Source organism: Bufo gargarizans, chromosome 1 (genome assembly GCF_014858855.1).
Source record: "Bufo gargarizans isolate SCDJY-AF-19 chromosome 1, ASM1485885v1, whole genome shotgun sequence".
Taxonomy (NCBI): Eukaryota; Metazoa; Chordata; class Amphibia; order Anura; family Bufonidae; genus Bufo; species Bufo gargarizans.
The window spans coordinates 502,346,403-502,368,901 of NC_058080.1; the positions used below are offsets into that span (position 1 = coordinate 502,346,403).

The window sequence follows — 22,499 nt, forward strand, 5'->3', positions numbered from 1 at the left end:
TATAGCGTTGTCAACAGAATCCATACGATACATTGTGTGCAATAATTTATTAGACGGGTACAGAACAGAAACTAGGAAGCGAGTCCAAAAAGTAGAGGCCAACTTCTGCACTGCATATGTTGCTATACAAAGACCATCATAGTAAAAGGCCTCCTCCACTGTGCTCCATCCTCTGCAAAAGGAAAAGAAAGGTAAGCTGGAGGTCACATCCGTATATATCCTACTTGTATGTCTTAGAGGAGACAAATGTAGTCATTTATCCTGAATAAAAGGTGTTCATCTCCAGCTGTCACAGTTGGACATGATCAGGACAGGTTTTCAGCCTGTGGCTGTATGCAAGAATATTTCCATTCATTGATGGCAAGCAGAGGTCTTTAAAAATCATAAAGAAAGGCGCGGGGGCGGGCTTCGTGGTCAGCCAACAGCTGGCCACAACAAGGATGAGCCTCCCTAGCATCACCAACAATGCTAAGAAGGCTCATCCCCATTACAGCCTGCTACTTCTCACCCAGTGTCTAAATCCCATCCTTGACCGTCCACAGGCTCTGCCCTCACATGTGTATCTAATCCTATCCTGTGTGATACAGCCTGCTGAGTTGTGTATCTAATCCCATCACTGACAGTCTACAGGATCTTCCCTCACCATCTCCAGAGTGAGATAAACAGCTGGAATTGGCAAGCACATCCAATCACATCTGTATCTAATCCTATACTGTATGTGTGCCTGATAAACATCCTGTTGTGTGCGATACTGCCTGCTGAAGTGTATATCTAATCCCATCTTGTATGATCCTGACTGCTGAAGTGTGTATCTAAACCCTTATGCACACAACCGTATCCATTTTGTGATCCACATGTTTTGCAGTCCCATTGAGTTCTATGGAGTCAAGCACCTCATTTTGAGGACCAGAATAGGACATGTTCTATCTTTCCACATCCGAATGTCAGTTCTGCAAAATATAGAACATGTCCTATACTGGTCCTCATAATGCAGATCTAAAACCAATAGAACTCAATGGGACTGCAAAAAGATGTGAATCGCACATGGACAGTAACCTTATTTAGTAGATCCGCGACTTGCAGACGGCAAAACGGATATGGTTCTGTGCATGAGCCCTATCACTTATACTGAACGCCCAAAACAGTAACCTCCACGGGGCCCCTAAAAACAGTGACCGCCGTCCATAGTGCCCCGAATACCATCCAGTGCCCCTTTGCCATCCACAGTGACCTATAAAGCATAATGATCAGCCTCTGTGGGTGATCGCTATGCTGAGACTCATACACAGTGCTTACATTGCGCTGTGTGTCAGTCAGTACAGGTTTGTCAAAGAAGCACTGAAAAGACGTCCGGTCCCGGGGCAGGCGCAGTAATGTACATGAGTTGGGACCTGAGAAGGCCTGCAGGAGGTGGTGACGTCAGCGATAACGTTCCGTCTCCTGCCTAAGGCAGGAAACGAAGACTGCGCTCAACCGGAGGCCTGGAAACCCCGTTTAGAGTGGTCACGTGACCGTGAAGAGGATCCTATGAAGGGCTGCTTTGCGAGGGTAAGTATACCTGTAATAACAGGTAATTAAAGTTCCCCTAATTTAAGAATAGGTCGGAGAACCCCTTTTAACATGGGCAAAACTGCTGACAGATTCCCTTTAGTGCTTGATACAGTATAATGGTACAGCGCCACAATATGCAGTTGTGTTACAGACTGCACTGTTTAGTCTGTCTTGTTAATGGTCATGCAGCCAGTAAGTGTGCATTCACTTCACAGTTTAGTTTTTTGTTCTTCTACTCTGTCTGATCCATTTTTATTTTTTTTTATTTTTTATAAACGATCTTATTTTGAGCATCAGTAACCCTGGGTTCACACCTGAGCGTTCCTCAAACGCGCGTTTGTCGCGCGTTTTTATGCACGTTTTTTGTAATAGTAAACGCGCGTTTGTGTCATTGACTGCAGTGTCCTATGGCCACAAACGCGCGTCAAAACGCCCCAAAGAAGCTCAAGTACTTGTTTGAGCGTCGGGCGTTTTACAGCGCGTTCGTACGCGCTGTAAAACGCCCAGGTGTGAACCCTTCCCATAGGGAAGCATTGGTTTTCATGTCTTAAGCGTTTTACAGCGCGTTTGAACGTGCTGTAAAACGCTCACGTGTGAACCCAGGGTTACTGTATCCGACCGTCAAATATCACTGTGCACCACCATTCACTGTAATGGCATCTGGCCACTTTCCGACCAGACAAAAAATGCTGTGTGTATTATTATTTTTGTCTGACTAAAAGCCGGCATATGTACACTTGATACAGTGAATACCGGCAGTCTGTTCCTCTGCCAGACCAGACCTCCAGAGTTCACAACGCATATATGAACTCAGCCTGATCCGTTATTTTTCTGCTCTTCTGACTGATCATAAGAACGGAAAACAAAACTTATGTGAGAATACACTAAGTAAACAGTGCCAACCGCGCCGCAACTGCGTTGTGTGGTCATTACACTTCTGGTGGGAATTCCGTTATGCTGGGAATCGTCCGGACACAGACTTCAGCATCCAGCCGTTTGTGTCCAGGCGATCCTCCGCATTATCTGCCAGAATGCGTACGGTTCTCCGCCGGACCCCAGGCTGCCGGAATACACACCGCAGGTGTAAAACTAGCCTTAGCTTTCTGATCCATCAGAACAGGAAAAAAAAAAAAAATGGAGCATCAGTTTCTGTCAGAGATCAGTTATTTTATTTTTTTATGTTTTTGCATGCAGGACTTTTTCTCCTGTCCAAAATATCTGATCTCTGACGGAAGTGACACAAACTGATGCTCAAAAAAAGACAGATCTGTTATTTTTAGTGCAAACTGATACGGAGCATAACTGATGCTTAAAACAAAGGATCCGTTCTTTCTTTATATTTCTGTTCTTCTGATGGCTGAGAACGGAAAGCTCAAACGGTGATGTGAACCCGGCCTATTGCCGGATTCACAAGTGACTGAAAACTCTGCAGCGGATTTTGCTGTGCTTCTGCTTGTATTACCACTGCAAAGGGGGAAATCCGCTGTGTGAATTGACATGCTGCATTATATTAACACAGCTTGTGGATAATAATTCGGAAATTCTCACCAGTCTTGCTGGTACTGTACAACACTGCAGCGTTGTCACACGAAAATTCACGACGGAAAGTCTGCAGCTAATCAGTCACATGTGAACCAGGCCTAACAGTGACGATCAGTTTCCAGCAAGGTCACCGGATATATGGCTGTGGCTTGCAGGGCCACATGGTAGCATAGCTAAAGCTATATTCTCACCATCAAAAAGCAAGTGAAGCTTGAAGACAAGTGTGACCCAACAGCACATTTCATCAATGAAGACTAACCTCAGGTGGTTCAATGAAAGCCAGCCAATCAGAAGCATGCGTGGGTAGAAGTCCCATGGACTGACACTTATAAACAGCCAATGCAAGTCCCAGAAGGTTTCCAATGAGATACACAAAGCCTTGGAAGTACCGCTGACCAGAGCTCTCCAGGAGCTTGAAGGCTTAAGAAGAAAAGAATGAAACTGTTTTATTTTTATTTTACACATTGTATTACACATGGTTTATATTGCCGTCGTCACGTTCAAAGCAGAGACAAACAATGATCGGCCAAGGAACATGACCTCTATGGAGAGCAGCGTTCACTAGTCAGGAACCTACCCTACAGGCAGTGCTTCCTGTGTGTACGGTGTAAAATATACAGTATGTGTGGAATCTACACATGACGGCAAATGTATGTTTTTCTGATTGGTCTATAACAATCTCAAGCAGTGTAGGTTAATAACACACAGATTATAAATCTCCAGTTGTAGAAAAGAATACTTACTGGCAGGTATAGCAAGCAGCGCTTGTATGGGTCGCCACGCCATCATACACACCATCATAATAGGGAAGATGGAAATTGTGTTCCCAGCCATATACATTATGAAGAGGTTCATGGGGAGCTGCTTGATTGGTCCCATAACGATGTCCCAGCAGCGCTGCACAAAGAACAGACCTCAGCAAATGCTCCTAGTAAAAAGTAAAGCCCCTCTGCACCCGATTCTGCTGCCCTACTTCGGCTGCTGTCACACATACTGTAGGCTTATGCTGCCACGTTCTGGACTTTTACATTTTTGGTGTGTTTTCATGGTTAAAAAATAAATAAATTCCAGTTTGTTGCTGAAGGTCTATGGGAAACATAAAACGCAGGACACACAGGCTTTTTTTCCCCGCGCAAGTGCAAAGCGTTTTAATGCGTTTCGCACCCGCGTGAGAAAAATCTGCATGTTTGGTACCCAGACCCGAACTTCTTCACAGAAGTTTGGGTTAGGTGTTGTGTAGATTTTATTATTTTCCCTTATAACATGGTTATAAGGGAAAATAATAGCATTCTTAATACAGAATGCTTAGTAAAATAGGGCTGGAGGGGTTAAAAAAAAAAAAAAAATATATATATATATATATATATATATATATATATATATATATATATTAAAGGGGTTGTCCAGGTTCAGAGCTGAACCTGGACATCCCTCCATTTTCACCCCGGCAGCCCCCCTGACATGAGCATCGGAGCAGTTCATGCTCCGATGCTCTCCTTTGCCCTGCGCTAAATCGCGCAGGGCAAAGGCATTTTTCTGAGTTCCGGTGACATACCGGGCTCTCTATGGGGCTGACAGGCAGCCCGGTGACGTCACCGGCACTGATGGGCGGGATTTGGCTCTGCCCTAGCCAGTAAAACGGCTAGGGCAGAGCTAAAGCCCGCCCCTCAGAGCCGGTGACGTCACCGAACACACTGCTGGGCGGAAGTTACCGCCCGGCAGTGTGTTATTGAAAACACAAGAGCCTGTGCCCTGCGCGATCTAGCGCAGGGCACGGGAGCGCATCGGAGCATGAGATGCTCCGATGCCAGGCTCAGGAGGGCTGCCGGGGTGAAAATAAGGGTATGTCCGGGTTCAGCTCTGAACCCGGACAACCCCTTTAATAATAATTTAACTCACCTCATCCACTTGTTCGCGCAGCCCGGCTTCTCTTCTTTCTTCAGGACCTGGGTAAAGGACCTTTGATGACAACACTACCCTCATCACATGGTCCATTACATGATCCTTTACCATGGTGATGGACCATGTGATGAGCGCAGTGATGTCACCAAAGGTCCTTTTCCTCCCAGGTCATCAAAGAAGAAGACAGAAGAGAAGCCGGATGAGGAGAGTTAAATTTTTTTACTAAGCATTCTGTATCCCTATCCCGATCGTCTCCTAGCAACCGTGCGTGAAAAATCGCATCTGCACTTGCGTACAATTTTTACGCAGCCCCATTCACCTCTATGGGGCCTGCTTTGCGTGAAAAACGCACAATATAGAACATGCTGCAATTTTCACGCAACGCACAAGTGATGCGTGAAAAATCACCGCTCATGTGCACAGCCCCATAGAAATGAATGGGTCCGGATTCAGTGCGGGTGCAATGTGTTCACCTCACGCATTGCACCCGCGCGGAAAACTCGCCCATGTGAAAGAGGCCTTAGGACTCATGCACACGACCATGTATGTTTGCAGTCTGCAAACCTTGGATCCTCAAAACATGGATACCGGCCGTGTGCATGCCGCCATTTTCTTTCTCTCAACTTCAGGACTGTCTCATCCTTGTTTTATCTTTTTTTACGGGATGGCAGAACGGACATATGGAGGCAGACAGCACATGTTTTTGCGGCCCCGCCGAAATGAATGGGTCTGCAACCAATCCACAAAAAATGCAGATTGAATGCTGGAAAATATAGGGTCGTGTGCATAGGGCCTGAAACGCACCATTTGCAGAAAAAAATAAAAATAATGCACGCACTTTGTCTGGCTGCACAAAATGTATCCATGTAAGGATCCTAAAGGTCAGCACATTACAGGGACAGGTTGGCTCTTATATGTGCCGTTTGGCTAACAGAAGCCTAACAAAGAATACCTGTATTCTGCAGGTGTAGACGGCAGCCAACATACACAGGGCAGGAGGAGCAGATTTATAACTATTAGTTTACTAAAATCCTTCATATTACACATATACCACTATTGTTTGTGCTATATCCACTAGTGGTAGAGCGGACCGGTCACTAAGGTGACAGCTTGCCCTTTAAATAATGATCTGACACAAGCCTGGTCATCGCCTTACCTTCACCACAAGGTCGTTGTCAGACTCTTGCACACTGGTGTCTGGGACTTGTTTGTCAGAATATCCTACTGGATACATACTGTCCTGCAGAGCGCTCCTCTCACCCCGGCCCCTGACAAGAGAAAGAAGGGGATACAAGAAGAAGTTGGTGGAGATAGGTTTCCGAATGGATGGTGGTTTGTAAGAGGAGCTCAAATCTTTAGACATGAGATTTACAAAAGTCAGTTTATTAGGGGTTCCTTATGCCCTGACTTGATAAAGAAGCAGGGGTCCTCCATTTGGGACACCCTATGTGAGTGCAGAGAGCTTCTGTCCGATGGACTCCACAGATTGACCACACATTCGAATTGGTGGTGTGGATCAGTACCACTGAGTAGGGCATCAGTAGGTGCACGCAGCTAGACCTGGTGAACAGCTGACGGCGGGGCAGCTTTACTCCGAGCAGGGCATCAGTAGGTGCACGCAGCTAGACCTGGTAAACAGCTGACGGCGGGGGCAGCTTTACTCTGAGTAGGTCTTGTGGGTTCTGGAGGTTCTCAGAACGGACGATACACAAGTTATATTAGTGATCATGAGAGCAATCACTTTTTCCCGTAAGCAGCAATAACATACCCTAGACTGGTTGGTTCCTCTATTATACCACCAATAATGAGATAAGTGGCAACATACCTGGTTCCGCCAGTGCTGAACTCAATGGCCCATTTGAAGCGCCGTCCACTCTTTGCAACCAAATTGGATGGAGCTGCCATTGCAGTGACCTGATGAGAGAGCACAAGCTGTTATTCTGCACCATGGCTAACACCGTGTCGGTCACATTACAGACTGCACCCACTAAACTGGAAAACATACGGTAAAGCATCCCCTCCTTCCACTTTTACAGGAAAGCATGCGTCATATTTAAAGGCTTGTCCCATTACAACAACTTTTCCTCTATCCACAGGATAAGGGATAAGTGTCTGGTGATGGTCTGACCTCTGGGTCCCCCACCGATCACTAGAATGGAGCAGCAGACACACATGCGTGCCTCATTCAGCAGTCCCATAGAGTTCAATGGAGATGCAGTAAGTATTGTGTCAGCTGTAGCGACTGGCGGGGGACCCAGTGGTCAGACCACCACCAATGAGACACTTATCCCCTATCTACAGGATAATGGACCCCTTTAAGCAGCGATCTCTATACGTCTGAGCACAGGCTGCTTGTTACGCTTCTCCCGACAGTGTAACGGTGGCCCTTTCATACAGATCAGTGCTCCAATGTCTTGGCTGGTAGATTTTGTGACCAGAGCTTTTATTAAATGTAGATCCTGCGGTTGTCCACTAAAGGGAGATCGAAAGAATGGAGATTTGGTTACAAGGGGGTGTCCACAACGCCTCGCTGACCATTACATCACTTGGCTTCACCGGATGTCAGCAATGGTTATAGATCTGGAATCCTGTCTATCTGCCATTTGGAAGGCGAGCCAGAATCGGAAGCAATGTACCCGAGCTATGGATGAGGACACAGTGTGATCAGGCTTCCTCCAAGGCTCAGTTCACATGCGATTCTTCTTTGCAGGACCTATCGGATTGGATGGGGAGACTAGAGACAGCATACCATACTTCATCGTTAGCATTGCTCATACGACAGATCAAGCCATGCGGCAGTATACAACCACAATGCAAGTGTGAACACTGCCCTCCTCCGACAGAATTCATGAAGTGACAATGTGCAGGAGGAGTGGGGCACGGAGGGCCTCCAGCCCAGTGACCGTGTTCACACAGGGAGATAACATCTTGCCACCGTGCGTTTTACAATCCCTGGCTCTGGTTAGGAATATACATTCTGGGAGGCGATGTCCACACCGCTGTAATAAGAGCACATGGTCAGGAGAAGCCATGATGGAGTAAGAGGAGCGGACAGGAGGTGAACACACGCCGCTGGCACTAGTCTACCCCGTACATCCCCATTCACAACTATAATTACCGTCAGCGTCTTCACAGGGCAGCCCCACAGATACGACGCTTGTTACTGTCGCATGTAAGTGACGCTTCCTGCACTAGGGGGAACGCTAGGCGGAGACCCGCGCCGCTGCTTTGAAACTGCGGTAGCCATTTTGTTGAAGTCTATATGTATAATTACACAGTCTGAACACAGGGAAGTGGTGTCGCGAGGACAGGAAGCCTGTACTGATTAGTTCCCAGATGGCAGGGTGTAATTTACAGACAAACTCAGATAGATTAGCTAGGATAGGGTTCTGTTAATAATCACAATGAAGGGACACACAGGGGCATAGCTTACAGGGGTTATCCAATTCTAAAAATGCCTGGCTCCTCCTATAGATCATACTTAACCCCCTCCCCGGTGTTCTATGAATAAACCTTAAGTTATAACCAAACCTTAAGTCAGCTGATTTAAGTGGGCTCGCAGAGGGGGGGTGTTCTTCGGCGCAAGCGCACTACGTCGAAACTGGTATTCAGCGCATGCGCAAATAAACGGAGGTCTGAAGAAACCTTAACTCTCATTCAGCCCTATTTACTTCACGTGCACGCGCGGCACGTATCGCACGGGGGTATGAGGAAACCTTAAGTGGCACGGGGTTATGAGCTCACATCGCACGTGGGTATGAAGAAAACTTAAGAGGCAGGGGGTTATGAGAGGATCAGGGATCACACGCGCCTCCTGTGCCTCTCATAACCCCGTGCCTCTTAAGTTTTCTTCATACCCACGTGCGATGTGAGCTCATAACCCTGTGCCATTTAAGGTTTCCTCATACCCCCGTGTGATACGTGCCGCGCGTGCACGTGAAGTAAATAGGGCTGAATGAGAGTTAAGGTTTCTTCATACCCCCGTTTGTTTGCGCTGAATACCAGTTTCGGCGTAGTGCGCTTGCGTCGAAGAACACACCCCCGACGAGCCCACTTAAATCAGCTGACTTAAGGTTTGGTTATAACTTAAGGTTTATTCATAGAACACCAGTCACTTCGCATCCCTGTGCGGCAGCTGGATCTTCCCGTCTCGCAGATTAAAACATTCAACGACAAGGGGTGCAGCCAATAGCAGGCCGCGACAGTGACGTCACCCGTGATGCAAGAGGGCTGGTCACTGTTGCGGACTGCTACTGTAAAACGGCTAGGGCAGCGCTAAAGGCCGCCCATCAGAGCCGGTGACCTCACCGAAGACACTGCTGAGAAGAAGCCTCTGCCTAGCAGTGTAAAAACATAAACAGAAAAGCTCTTGCCCTGCGCTATACAGCACCGTGCAAGCGAGAGCATCGGAGCAGCTAATATCAGGGGGCTGCCTGTTATAGATTTAAGATCCATATCCAAGCACTTAAATGGAACCTGTCATCAACTTTCTGCTGCCCATACTAATGGCAGTATAAAGTAGAGACAGGTGAGTTGATTTCAGGGGTCTTTCATTTAAAAGTTAAAAGTAAGTGTTTGCCGAGAACCAACATCACAGTCATTGCAGACTGGGCCTCGAAAAGAGTCATGGCCACCTGAGAAGAGTCCTGGTTATTCATGAATTCCTGCTCTCCTGCCCACCTGCTGATGACTGACAATCTTCTACCTAGTTTTCTCCCTTTTTTTTTTAGGAGAAAACTGCCAATCATCAGCAGATGGGCAGGAGAGCAGGAGATTATGGATAACCATGACTCTTCTCAGGTAGATCTGACTCTTTTCAAGGCCTGGGCTGTAATGATTATGATGCTGGTTCTCAGCAACCACTTACTTTTAGCTCCTGACTGACACCCCGCTGACATCAGAGCATCTGTCACTATTTTATGCTGCCCTCAGTGAGGTCAGCAGAAAGTTGATGACAGGTTCCTTTTACAGACAGGGTGCAGGGGTTAAAGAAAAAAAAAAAAAGCCTCACGTGTCACCAGTGCTCCGGTTCCAGCGCTGAGCTCCCCTCTCCTCTGTTTCTGGTCCCTGCAGGACTCGAAGTCTGAGGCGCCGTCTACAAGCATGTCACTGCTCCTGGCCAATCAGTGGCCTCAGCGGTGATGTCTACAGGAGCAGTGACATGAGGTGTAGCTGGAGAACATGTTTACAACCTCCTACGCCTCCACTTCAAAAATATTTCTCGAATCCAAAATATTTCTCGAATCCATTCTTTCCTAAACTGTCACAGAAGGTGTACAGAAACTAGAAGACAGAAAATGAAGATCCGACTGACTTGATCCAAAACTAAGGAACAGGAGGGTAAGCCCTGTAAGAGCCCTAGCTCTCTCCCTTACTGCTCAGCCTATGCAAAAATCTCTATGGTAGATGATTGCATATCCTCGTTCCTCGACTGTATGAAACCTGAACACCCTATAATAGTGAGGGGACACGACCACCGGCTCCCTACACTAAATACGGAGGGAGTCAGGGTCACCTAGGATCCAGCAAACAGGAAAACCCAAATGAATGAACAAACTTATCTGTAGAAGACTCAGTAGTAGCATCCAGCATGTACACACTTCAGGAAGTAGTATAAACCGCAAAGTGATGCAGTATGGGAAGGGATTTAAAGGGATGCAATCAGTGCAACTACATGACAGCTGAGAGAGGCTAATGAGATGAGAAAATGAAAACAAAAGGAACCTCAAGCAGGAGGTTCTAAAGAACATCTGTCAGAGCTTCTCAGATGTCTGGTGGTGACATAAATATTGAATCAGCAAAAATGTGACTATATGTCCTCATCATCTCCCACGACTACTGTCTACAATCTGCCTCTTTACATTTGTGACTTAAGGCACAAATGGCCCAATATACAGTATCTCAGTGAGTACAATACAATATTTTATTCTATCTTTTCATGGGACAACACTGAAGATATGACGCTTTAATAGAATGTAAAGTAGTCAGTGTACAGGTTGTATAACAGTGTATATATGCTGTGTCCTCAAAATAACGCAACACACAGACATTATTGTCTAAAATGCTGGCAACAAAAGTGAGTACACCCCTAAGTGAAAATGGCCAAATTGTGCCCAATTAGCCATTTTCCCTCTCTGGTGTCATGTGACTCGTTAGTGTTACAAGGTCTCAGGTGTGAATTGGGAGAAGGTGTGTTAAATTTGGTATTCGCACACTGCATGGCTGTCATCCCAGAAGGAAGCCTCTTCTAAAGATGATGCACAAGAAAGCCCGCAAACAGTTTGCTGAAGACAAGCAGACTAAGGTCATGGATTACTGGAACCATGTCCTGTAGTCTGATGACACCAAGATAAACTTATTTGGTTCAGATGGTGTCAAGCGTGTGTGGCGGCAACCAGGTGAGGAGCACAAAGACAAGTGTGTCTTGCCTACAGTCAAGCATGGTGGTGGGAGTGTCATGGCTTGGGGCTGCATTAGTGCTGCCGGCTGTGGGGAGCTACAGTTCATTGAGGAAACCATGAATGCTTACATGTACTGTGGCATACTGAAGCAGAGCATGATCCCCTCCCTTCGGAAACTGGGCTGCAGGGCAGTATTCCAACATGATAACGATCCCAAAGACACCTCCAAGATGACCACTGCCTTGCTTAAGTAACTGAGGGTAAAGGTACTGGACTGGCAAATGATAGGTGGAGGAGCGCAAGGTCTCTAACATCCACCAGCTCAGTGAAGTCGTCATGGAGGAGTGAAAGAGGATTCCAGTGGCAACCGGTGAAGTTCTAGTGCAGTGTTTCCTAACCAGCGTGCCTCCAGCTGTTGCAAAACTACAACTCCCAGCATGCCTGCACAGCCAAAAGCTGTCCGGGCATGCTGGGAGTTGTAGTTTTGCAACAGCTGGAGGCACGCTGTTTGGGAAACACTGCTCTAGTGAACTCCATGCCTACGAGAGTTAAGGCAGTGCTGGAAAATAATGGTGGCCACACAAAATATTGACACTTTGGGCACAATTTGGCCATTTAGGGGTGCACTTTTGTTGCCAGCAGTTTAGACATTAATGGCTGTGTGTTTAGTTATTTTGAGGGCACACCAAATTTACACTATGATACAAGCTGTACACTGACTACTTTACATTTTATGAAAGTGTCATATCTTCAGTCTTATCCTATGAAAAGATATAATAAAATATTTACAAAAATGTGAGGGGCATACTCACTTTTGTAAGATACTTGTAGCAAGCGATTGTCAGGATCGAAGCTTTCTTTCTCGACAATCGCCTGCTCATCAGTGAAAGAGACCGCTGCATGATCTCCTCCACAACATTGGGAAGAGTGATTGCTAATGACATCGCTTGCCGCATACAGAATCTTTTTTTATTGCCGGCAGAAGATCGCTGTTTAGACAGCACAATCTGCTGCTCACAAATGATAATTTTGGTGACCGCCTCCCTTCCCTTGTAGATTGTAAGCCCTTGTGTCCTCTCTCTGTACTTACAACTGTATATACTCCACTGTCCCTGCCCTGCAGTGCCCTAACTGTTGTGGATCCAAAACATCATCATATCTCAGGTGAAATGCCACAATTTTCACCTTACACAATCCTGTTTTTACAGACAGTATGCGTGGACTCACTGTGCCTACTAACCAATTTACTTAGGGTTAAACCTAAGGGCATTGTCCTGGCAGTTCCCTTGTTTTTACCCTATCACCCCTGTACAGCGATCTGGCCTTTGCTGCAGGGAACCAACCAGCCCGCTGTAGTTGGCATAGTCCCGTTGTAGTTGGCAGCTGATCCATGGTGGGCAGAGACACCGGTGTGAAGCACCAAGGGGTCAGGCAGTACTCAGTCAGGAAACAAGTTGAGGTCAGGGTAGGCAAAGTCAGTGCGTATCCGTAAATCAAGTCCCAGGTCTGGGAAAGCGGCAGTGAGTTAAAATGGAGAACAAGCTAAGGTCAGGGCAGCAAGCAAGGTATCAGAGACTTATAACAGGCAGTGGTTCGGTACACCAGATAACAGACTAGCACACTGAGGAAGGTGCCTCAAAGGGGTTTTCCAGATAGAAAAAGTTATCCTCTATTAAAAGAATTGGGAATTACTATTAGATCAGTGCGGATCCTACTGCTGGGACATCCACGATCACGAGAACAGGGGCCCTGTACCCCATGGAGCCCTGAAATGGACGGATAGGCTTTTTGTAAATGCGAGCCATCTCTCCATTCCTTTCTATGGGATTGCCAAAGATAGCAGAGCGATGTACTTGAAGTCGGGAAGGAATTTTTCCCCCTAAAATGTGGAAAACAATGTGGACAGTTTTTGTCTCTGGTTCAACTTTGCAGGATAACAGGCTGAACTGAAAGTATGTATTTTTTTCAGCCTTACAAACTACACTACCTGGCCAAAAAGAAGGTCACACACTAATATTTCGTTGGACCGCCTTTAGCTTTGATTACGGCACGCATTCCTTGTGGCATCGTTTCCTCAAGCTTATGCAATGTCACAACATTTATTTCTGTCCAGCGTTGCATAAATTTTTTCCTAAGATCCTGTATTGGGAGATTTGGACCACTGCGCAAAGTCTTCACCAGCACATCTAAAACATTCTCAATGGGGTTAAGGTCTGGACTTTGTGGCCAATCCATGTGTGAAAATTATGTTTCTTTCTCCCTGAAACCACTCTTTCACAATTTGAGCCCAATGAATCCTGACATTGTCATCTTGGCATATACCTGTGCCATCATGGAATAAAAAATCCATTAATGGAATAACCTGGTCATTCAGTATCTCCAGGTAGTCAGCTGACCTCATTCTTTGGGAACATAACGTTACTGAACCTAGCTGGCACAGCGTGCACCTTCTCTCCAACCAGCTGATCGGCGGAGGTGCCGGATGGCAGACGCCCGCCAATCCTGAGGATAGGTCATCAATAAAAATAACTTGGACCACCCCTCTAAGGATCAAACAACCTGCATAGAAAAATGAGCCCACAACGTACTCATAAAAAATAATGTCTGAACTACATCCACTGGGGCAATGCCCTGTAAGCAGCGTAGCAGCATCCAAACCAGACATGAAGTGAAAAAGCTGGTACCAATATTCAAAACTCTGTGGTCAATGGTGGACGCTACTCTAACGGGCCTTTCGGCGTACCTTCGTCTGGGGGTAACATCATCATACCTAATAAACCCAGTAACACCAATCACAAAAAAGCCCCTATTGATTGTTAAAGTGTATCACCTGAGTATAAGCGGCAGCATGAGGAACGTACTCCCACCCAACATCACTTCCAGGCCTAGCATCACTCCAGCATACATGACATGCGGAGCAAAGCGTAATGATACAAGGGGGGGGAAGGTGTCACGTGGGAGCCGCCAGTCATGTGCTCCACTCAGGCAGATACCTCAACAACCCATAAAACAACATAAAAAAGTCTATATTGTTTATCATCTTCACAAATATTATTTTATGCTTGCCATATATAAAACTTTTATCAGCATACGTATCATACACATCTGATTAAATCCATAATACAATAAAAGGTTTTTGGCCAATAAGAAATTTCCTTCTCTATATCATGTGACTGAATGTACATAGCTTGTAAGGACCATCTATCTAAAAACAAGATCGCTAATAAAGCAAACTTCATAATAATCATATATAATCATATATATCCTCCATATATTTCATAAAGATAAATTATGTGGCACAACTAAATAGTGATGTAATCAATGAATATATAATGCAATGTGCCAATACATCTAAGGATCAGCCTGGAGGGCTTCACAACAGGATGCAGGGCGTGGCCTGCAGCATTTACTGAAGACATCGGCATTCTGGACCGCCGCCGCTCGGGAGGAGAGCGGATCTGGACTGCTCGATGGGAGGGCAAGTCTACTCTGATATGCTGCCCCAGCAGTAGAAAAAAACACTCCAGAAGTCACCTTCTGTGGTGTGCAACACCAGCTGCCACATTCTGTCCTCCTGCTCAAGTTGGCTCTAATAAAGATATGGAAATTAGACAGAAGAGAAAGTAAACATAATAACAATAAAAAAGAAAACAGTCACCCAAAGTACACATCTCCTAACAGTATTGGATCTGGCAGGACAGTTGCAGATTTTGCCGGCTGTCCCACTCTCCCAGGATTGCTGAGGTATATCCCGATTTCAACTGTACCCTAAGGGCTCATGCACAGGAACGTATTTTCTTCCGTGCCCGTTCTGTTTTTTTGCGGCATGTGGAAACATTTACTTCAATGGGGCCCCCCAAAAAACGAAATGACTCAGCTTGCATTCCGTGTCCATATGTCTGCATGGCGTGCCGGAAAAAAATAGAACATGTCCTATTATTGTCCACATTACGGACAAGGATAGGAGTGTTCTTTTAGGGGGTGGGCCGTTCTGTTCTGTAAAATATGGAATGCACGCGGACGGTGTCCGTGTTTTGCGGATCTGCAAATTGCAGACCGCAAAACAGCCAAGGGTCATGTCCATGAGCTCTAAGGAAGCACATATGGTTGAATGCAGTGCCGCCAACTTCCTGCTCTTCCATTCCCCTGCCAGGGCTCTGCCTATCCGCAGGTCCTATGTGGTGATGTCTGTCACGAACATACCGAGACATACGGATGTTCCGGCGACAGGTGTCGGGAGATCTGTGAGACTGGCAACACGTGGTTTGATCTGACATGTTTTCCTTTTGAATCAAATTACATCTGTGTTGTTTCTGGTGCTTGCCACACCTTCTTTCCCCAGGTGTGGCTATTGTGGTCATTTTACCTTCTCTATTTATTGTTGTTTCTCCCACTATGCTCTGCAGTTTATAGCTTCTGTTGGACTTGTGGTTAGCTAGTGTTTGTTCCTGGTGCTACCAAAGCTTCATTGAAGATAAGTGTTTCCTTCATATATATATATATATATATATATATATATACACACACTCACCTAAATAATTATTAGGAACACCGTACTAATACGGTGTTGGACCCCCTTTTGCCTTCAGAACTGCCTTAATTCTACGTGGCATTGATTCAACAAGGTGCTGATAGCATTCTTTAGAAATGTTGGCCCATATTGATAGGATAGCATCTTGCAGTTGATGGAGATTTGAGGGATGCACATCCAGGGCATGAAGCTCCCGTTCCACCACATCCCAAAGATGCTCTATTGGGTTGAGATCTGGTGACTGTGGGGGCCATTTTAGTACAGTGAACTCATTGTCATGTTCAAGAAACCAATTTGAAATTATTCGAGCTTTGTGACATGGTGCATTATCCTGCTGGAAGTAGCCATCAGAGGATGTGTACATGGTGGTCATGAAGGGATGGACATGGTCAGAAACAATGTTCAGGTAGCCCGTGACATTTAAATGATGGCCAATTGGCACTAAAGGGCCTAAAGTGTGCCCAGAAAACATATTTTCGCCCACAGAACTGCCGCATACTGGATGTTTTTCCCTTTTCACACCATTCTTTGTAAACCCTAGAAATGGTTGTGCGTGGAAATCCCAGTAACTGAGCAGATTGTGAAATACTCAGACCGGCCCATCTGGCACCAACAACCATGCCACGCTCAAAATTGCTTAAATCACCTTTCTTTCCCATTCTGACAATCCGTTTGGAGTTCAGGAGGTTGTCTTGACCAGGACCACAACCCTACATGCATTGAAGCAACTGCCATGTGATTGGTTGACTAGATAATGGCATTAATGAGGTGTTCCTATTAATTCTTTAGGTGAGTGTGTATATATATATGTATATTGTGGGGGTTAGCTCACTAGTAGGGGCACAGCAGTCAGAGACAGTGACACAATGGCACAGTTCACACAGGGGTTGCCTGTTTTCTTTATTTTCGTCCACAAACAAAATATAAGGCCTTTACATTCAGGCAAAGATACAAAATAAATTCCTGCTCGGCTGAGCACTAACTAAACATAAAATGACCCTTTCTATACGGGCGGCCTACTACCAGCCACACGACACAATTCAAAATAAACTCAGTGTCCTTTTGTTGCTTTAGCAGACTTCAGCAGCAATGGTGAAAGCCAGTCAGTTCAACCAGTCCCCACCCAGGTATGCTCATAGTGCAAACCTTTATAGCCCAGAAACGAGCTGAGATCCATCACCTGGCTGAGAGCTCTATATGAAACCCGTTCTGGACAGGAAGGGAATGAGGAGCCCCACTACCAACCTGCATCCTCATTCCATTAAATCCAGGCCCGACAACACCATTTACCAAAGTCCTCAGCAAACTGTTTTGCTAAGGCAGACCAGCTTTTCCTGGATTTCTGATATCTCACCCAGTTTCCTAGTTGAGATATCCACCTCCTGTAGCATAGTACATGGTATATGAAAGAAACCTAGGGGAAATATAACGATTCGCTACTACTTTTCCAGTCACTCTCACATACCCTCCCCCTTTGTTCGAACCTGTGGGGCCGAACACTTTTACTCACCAAACAGTGTGTTCTGGATAGGGCATCGGCATTCCCTTGCAGTTTGCCTGACCTGTGCTCAACCAAAAATTTAAAGTTTTGTAAAGTCAGAAACCACCTTGTGACTCTCGCGTTTTTCTCCTTGGCCTGACTCATCCATGTAAGGGGGGAATGATCTGTCACCAACCTGAACTGTCGACCCAACAAGTAATATCTTAGAGTCTCTAGAGCCCATTTAATTGCCAGACATTCCCGTTCAACAATACTATAATTTTTCTCCGCAGGAGTAAGTTTTCTACTCAAGTATGTCACGGGGTGTTCTTCTCCCCCAACCTCCTGTGACAGGACTGCCCCTAAACCAACATCAGAGGCATCAGTCTGTACAGTAAACACCTTTTTGAAATTTGGGGTCATCAACACTGGTTGTCTACAAAGGGCCGACTTTAACTCCTGAAATGCACTCTCAGCTTCTGTGCTCCATTTTACCATGGCCGACTTACTTCCCTTAGTGAGGTCTGTCAAGGGTACTGCTACACTAGCAAAGTTTGGGATAAACCTACGGTAATACCCCACAATTCCCAAAAAGGCTCTCACTTGTTTTTTGGTTAAGGGCCTGGGCCAATCTTGGATGGCTTCTACCTTATTCACTTGAGGTTTTATTACACCTCTCCCAATTATATACCCTAGATAACGTGCTTCCTCAAGACCTAAAGCACACTTCTTAGGGTTTGCTGTTAACCTGGCTGCCCGGAGGGAATCCAACACCGCCTGCACTTTTGGTAAATGACTTTCCCAGTCATCACTAAAAATGATGATATCATCTAAATAAGCAGAAGCATATCTACGATGAGGTTTAAGGATGACATCCATTAACCTTTGGAAGGTTGCTGGAGCCCCATGTAACCCGAAGGGCATGGTGACATACTGAAAAAGGCCTTCTGGAACAACAAAAGCAGTTTTTTCTTTAGCACTGTCAGTAAGGGGCACTTGCCAGTACCCCTTGGTTAGGTCAAGGGTAGAGAAATACCTTGCATGGCCAAGTCTCTCAATTAATTCATCTACTCTTGGCATTGGGTATGCGTCAAACTTTGACACTTCATTTAATTTTCGGAAATCATTACAGAACCTCACTGTACCATCTGGCTTTGGGATTAGGACTATGGGATTGGACCACTCACTTTGTGACTCTTCAATCACCCCGAGTTCTAACATATTTTTTACTTCTTCAGATATAGCTTGTCTCCGAGCTTCAGGTACCCTATATGGTTTCAAGTGAACTCGTACCTGTGGCTCAGTGACTATGTCATGTTTGATAACTGAAGTGCGCCCAGGCAAATCTGAGAACACATCAGTGTTTCTTGAGACAAATTCTTTTGTCTCCTGCATTTGAAACTTGGACAAGGATTCTGAAATATGCACACCTACAGTATTATTACAAGAATTGTTTATCTTATTTGCAGACAACTCTGGGGCAACACTGCAAGGGGAACTCACTGCTGACAGAGTCTCTCTGTCCTTCCAGGGTTTGAGCAAATTTATATGATACAGCTGTTCAGGCTTTCTTTTACCAGGCTGGTAAACTTTATAATTTACCTCTCCCACTTTTTCTATTACCTCGTATGGCCCTTGCCACTTAGCCAGGAATTTACTTTCTACAGTGGGCACTAGCACCAACACTCGGTCACCAGGGTTAAAGGTTCTAACTTTAGCTGACCGGTTGTAGACACAACTTTGTGCCTTCTGAGCCTGCTCTAAGTGTTCTTTGACGATGGGCATGACAGCAGCTATTCTGTCTTGCATGAGAGCAATATGCTCTATTACACTTCGGTAAGGGGTGGGTTCTTGTTCCCAAGTTTCCTTAGCAATGTCAAGGAGACCACGTGGGTGTCTGCCATATAAGAGCTCAAATGGGGAGAAACCTGTTGAGGACTGCGGTACTTCCCGAACTGCAAACATCAAATAAGGTAACAAACAATCCCAGTCCTTTCCATCCTTGCTAACCACTTTTTTTTAACATGCCCTTCAGTGTCTTGTTAAATCTTTCAACTAGACCATCAGTTTGAGGGTGATAAACGGAAGTACGCAGGTGTTTAATCTTCAAGAGCTTACACATTTCTTTAGTGACCTTGGACATGAAAGGAGTCCCCTGATCCGTAAGGATCTCCTTTGGTATGCCTGTGCGAGAAAACATGTAAAAAAGCTCTTTGGCAATAAGCTTAGCAGAGGTGTTTCGTAAAGGCACTGCCTCAGGATAACGTGTGGCGTAATCTAACACCACAAGTATATGTTGATGTCCCCGTGCAGACTTTACAACAGGGCCTACCAAATCCATGGCCACCCTTTCAAATGGTACTTCTATAATTGGCAAGGGGACCAGAGGACTTCTAAAATGTGACACAGGAGAGGTTAGTTGACACTCTGGGCAGGATTCACAAAACCTCTGTACCTCAGAAAAAATCCCTGGCCAAAAGAAACGCTGGTCTTTTCAGACCCAAGATGACCTCCCAGCACATGCTTGTGTGCTAGATCCAATACCAGTCTGCGATATGGTTGGGGCACCACCAGTTGCTCAACAATTACCCCACGTATTTTATCTACCCGGTATAATAGATCCTGGTTAACCGCCATATGGGGAAACTCACCATCAGCACCTGGATACTGTGGTACACCATTTACCACCTTCACATTTTCCCTTGATCGTGTCAAAGTGGGGTCTCTGAGCTGAGCAGACCCAAAATTGTCACGAGACACCTCTAAATTAGGCATATCAGGAACCTCCCCCACATCTTCAGTATCACCAGCTAGAACGGCTAGAGGAAAATTATCAACTTTGTCAGTGGTCACCCCTACTGTGGGAACCTCAGAATCTGGGTCATATGGTTCAGGGGTTACCTCAATACATACATTATCAGTCAGATTTTCTCCACAGGTTACATTTCTGCTCTGCCACAAGTCCCAGAACAGGGGAAAGTCTCTTCCCAGTATCACACTATGCATTAGTGATTTAACCACACCCACTTCATGACATGAAACACCACAGGGAGTTTCTATTGTGACCCGAGCAGTTGGGCACTCTCTGGTTTCTCCATGTATGCATAGTACCCCAACAGTATGTCCACTGTTTGTCCCAGGATTTACCAGAGAGCCGTGTACCAAGGTCACCAAGCTCCCAGAGTCCAACAGCGCCTCAGCTGTACAACCTCCTATGGACACAGTACACATTTGAGGTTCTAACTTAGACACAGTTTCTGCAGAATACACGGGCTGTGCAAACAGAGAAATACGTCTGGACATATTGCAATCCATTGGCTCAGTTGTGAGGGGGCAATTAGCAACCACATGTCCAAATTCATGACACCGCCAGCACTGTACACGGTACTGTTCCCCATTTTGGGACCCTGGCCTGGACCTCCAGGTCCCAGCGGAACGTGGCCCAGCTGGCTCCCCCTTTAAGCCATCTCCCCTTAAAGCATTTCTCACATCTCTAGCAATTGGTACAGTCTTACCAGTAGACTTCGGGGACTTGCTGTCCCTGGGGCTGGCATACCTGGACGACGCTTGGAGTATGTCCTCTGTAGCACTGTACTGCTCCACGAGACTCACCAATTGGTCAGCCGTTGTAGGTCCTCCTTGTCCAATCCAGCGCTGGATCTTGGGGGGTACTGACCTGATGAACTTATCCAGGACAACTCTCTCTACAATTTGACCTGGGGTACATTCCTCAGGCTGCAGCCATTTTCTCACAAGATGGATCAGATCGTGCATCTGTGAACGGGGTGGCAAGCTCTCAGAGAAAGTCCAGTTGTGCACACGGCCTGCACGCACATGCATGTTTACTCCAAGTCGAGCCAGTACCTCACCCTTAAGTTTTGCATAATTTCTCGCATCTGGCTCACCCAAATCGTAGTAGGCCTTCTGCGGTTCCCCAGTTAAGAAAGGCGCCACCACATCCGCCCACTGGTCGACTGGTAACTTTTCACGCTCTGCTACTCTCTCAAAGACCATGAGATAGGTTTCCACATCATCTGTGGGCGTCATCTTTTGGAGTGAACTTTGTACCGCAGCCCGTGCTGTTGGTAACGCTCCCGGCTTCCTGACACGGCAGCATTTTCACCGGTAAGTCGCAAAGCCGCCATTGCCTCACTCAGCACCGCCATTTTCTCCATTAATTGGCGATTCATCTCATCCTGCCTGGCCTGTGCCTGGTGATGTCGTTTGTCAGACTGTGCAAAGTTTTGCTGCTGCTGCAACATCAGCTGTTGCTGTTGAAGGATGGCTTGTCCAAACTGTTTGCCAAAGTCCTCCATTACACCAGACGTGAAGTGAACTGGCAGGTCTGTGCAACAAACTTTTTAGGTGTTTGTCTCTTTAAGACTGCATTTTTGGATCCAACTGCCCGCATCCGACACCATATGTGGGGGTTAGCTCACTAGTAGGGGCACAGCAGTCAGAGACAGTGACACAATGGCACAGTCCACACAGGGGTTGCCTGTTTTCTTTATTTTCGTCCACAAACAAAATATAAGGCCTTTACATTCAGGCAAAGATACAAAATAAATTCCTGCTCGGCTGAGCACTAACTAAACATAAAATGACCCTTTCTATACGGGCGGCCTACTACCAGCCACACGACACAATTCAAAATAAACTCACAGTGTCCTTTTGTTGCTTTAGCAGACTTCAGCAGCAATGGTGAAAGCCAGTCAGTTCAACCAGTCCCCACCCAGGTATGCTCATAGTGCAAACCTTTATAGCCCAGAAACGAGCTGAGATCCATCACCTGGCTGAGAGCTCTATATGAAACCCGTTCTGGACAGGAAGGGAAGGAGGAGCCCCACTACCAACCTGCATCCTCATTCCATTAAATCCAGGCCCGACAACACCATTTACCAAAGTCCTGTAATGACCGGCAACACACACAGGGAGGAAAACAGGGAAGGCCCTGCACAAGGGAGAGGGAAAGGTGGTGACCCCTAACTCACCTTGCAGCTGGTACCTGCCTGCCCTGTCGTCCCTAGACGGGTTCCTCATCCGTGCGGCGATCACGTGCCTAAACCCTGGCTTTCCCTGAAATGAGCCCTAG

The 22,499-nt window shown here is 46.2% G+C and overlaps 1 protein-coding gene across 1 annotated transcript; it reads right to left on the reverse strand.

Annotated features, from left to right (window-relative positions):
- Window positions 1-32: 32 nt before the first annotated feature.
- EMC4 (ER membrane protein complex subunit 4) lies at window positions 33-8,186 on the reverse strand. Its single transcript, XM_044275021.1, has 6 exons — window positions 8,114-8,186; window positions 6,821-6,909; window positions 6,152-6,263; window positions 3,837-3,990; window positions 3,353-3,513; window positions 33-172 (listed from the first exon to the last, which is right to left on the reverse strand). Exons 2-6 carry the CDS (start codon window positions 6,898-6,900, stop codon window positions 137-139), a joined length of 543 nt encoding a protein of 180 aa, XP_044130956.1. The 5' UTR covers window positions 6,901-6,909; window positions 8,114-8,186; the 3' UTR covers window positions 33-136.
- Between the last annotated feature and the right edge of the window lie 14,313 nt (window positions 8,187-22,499).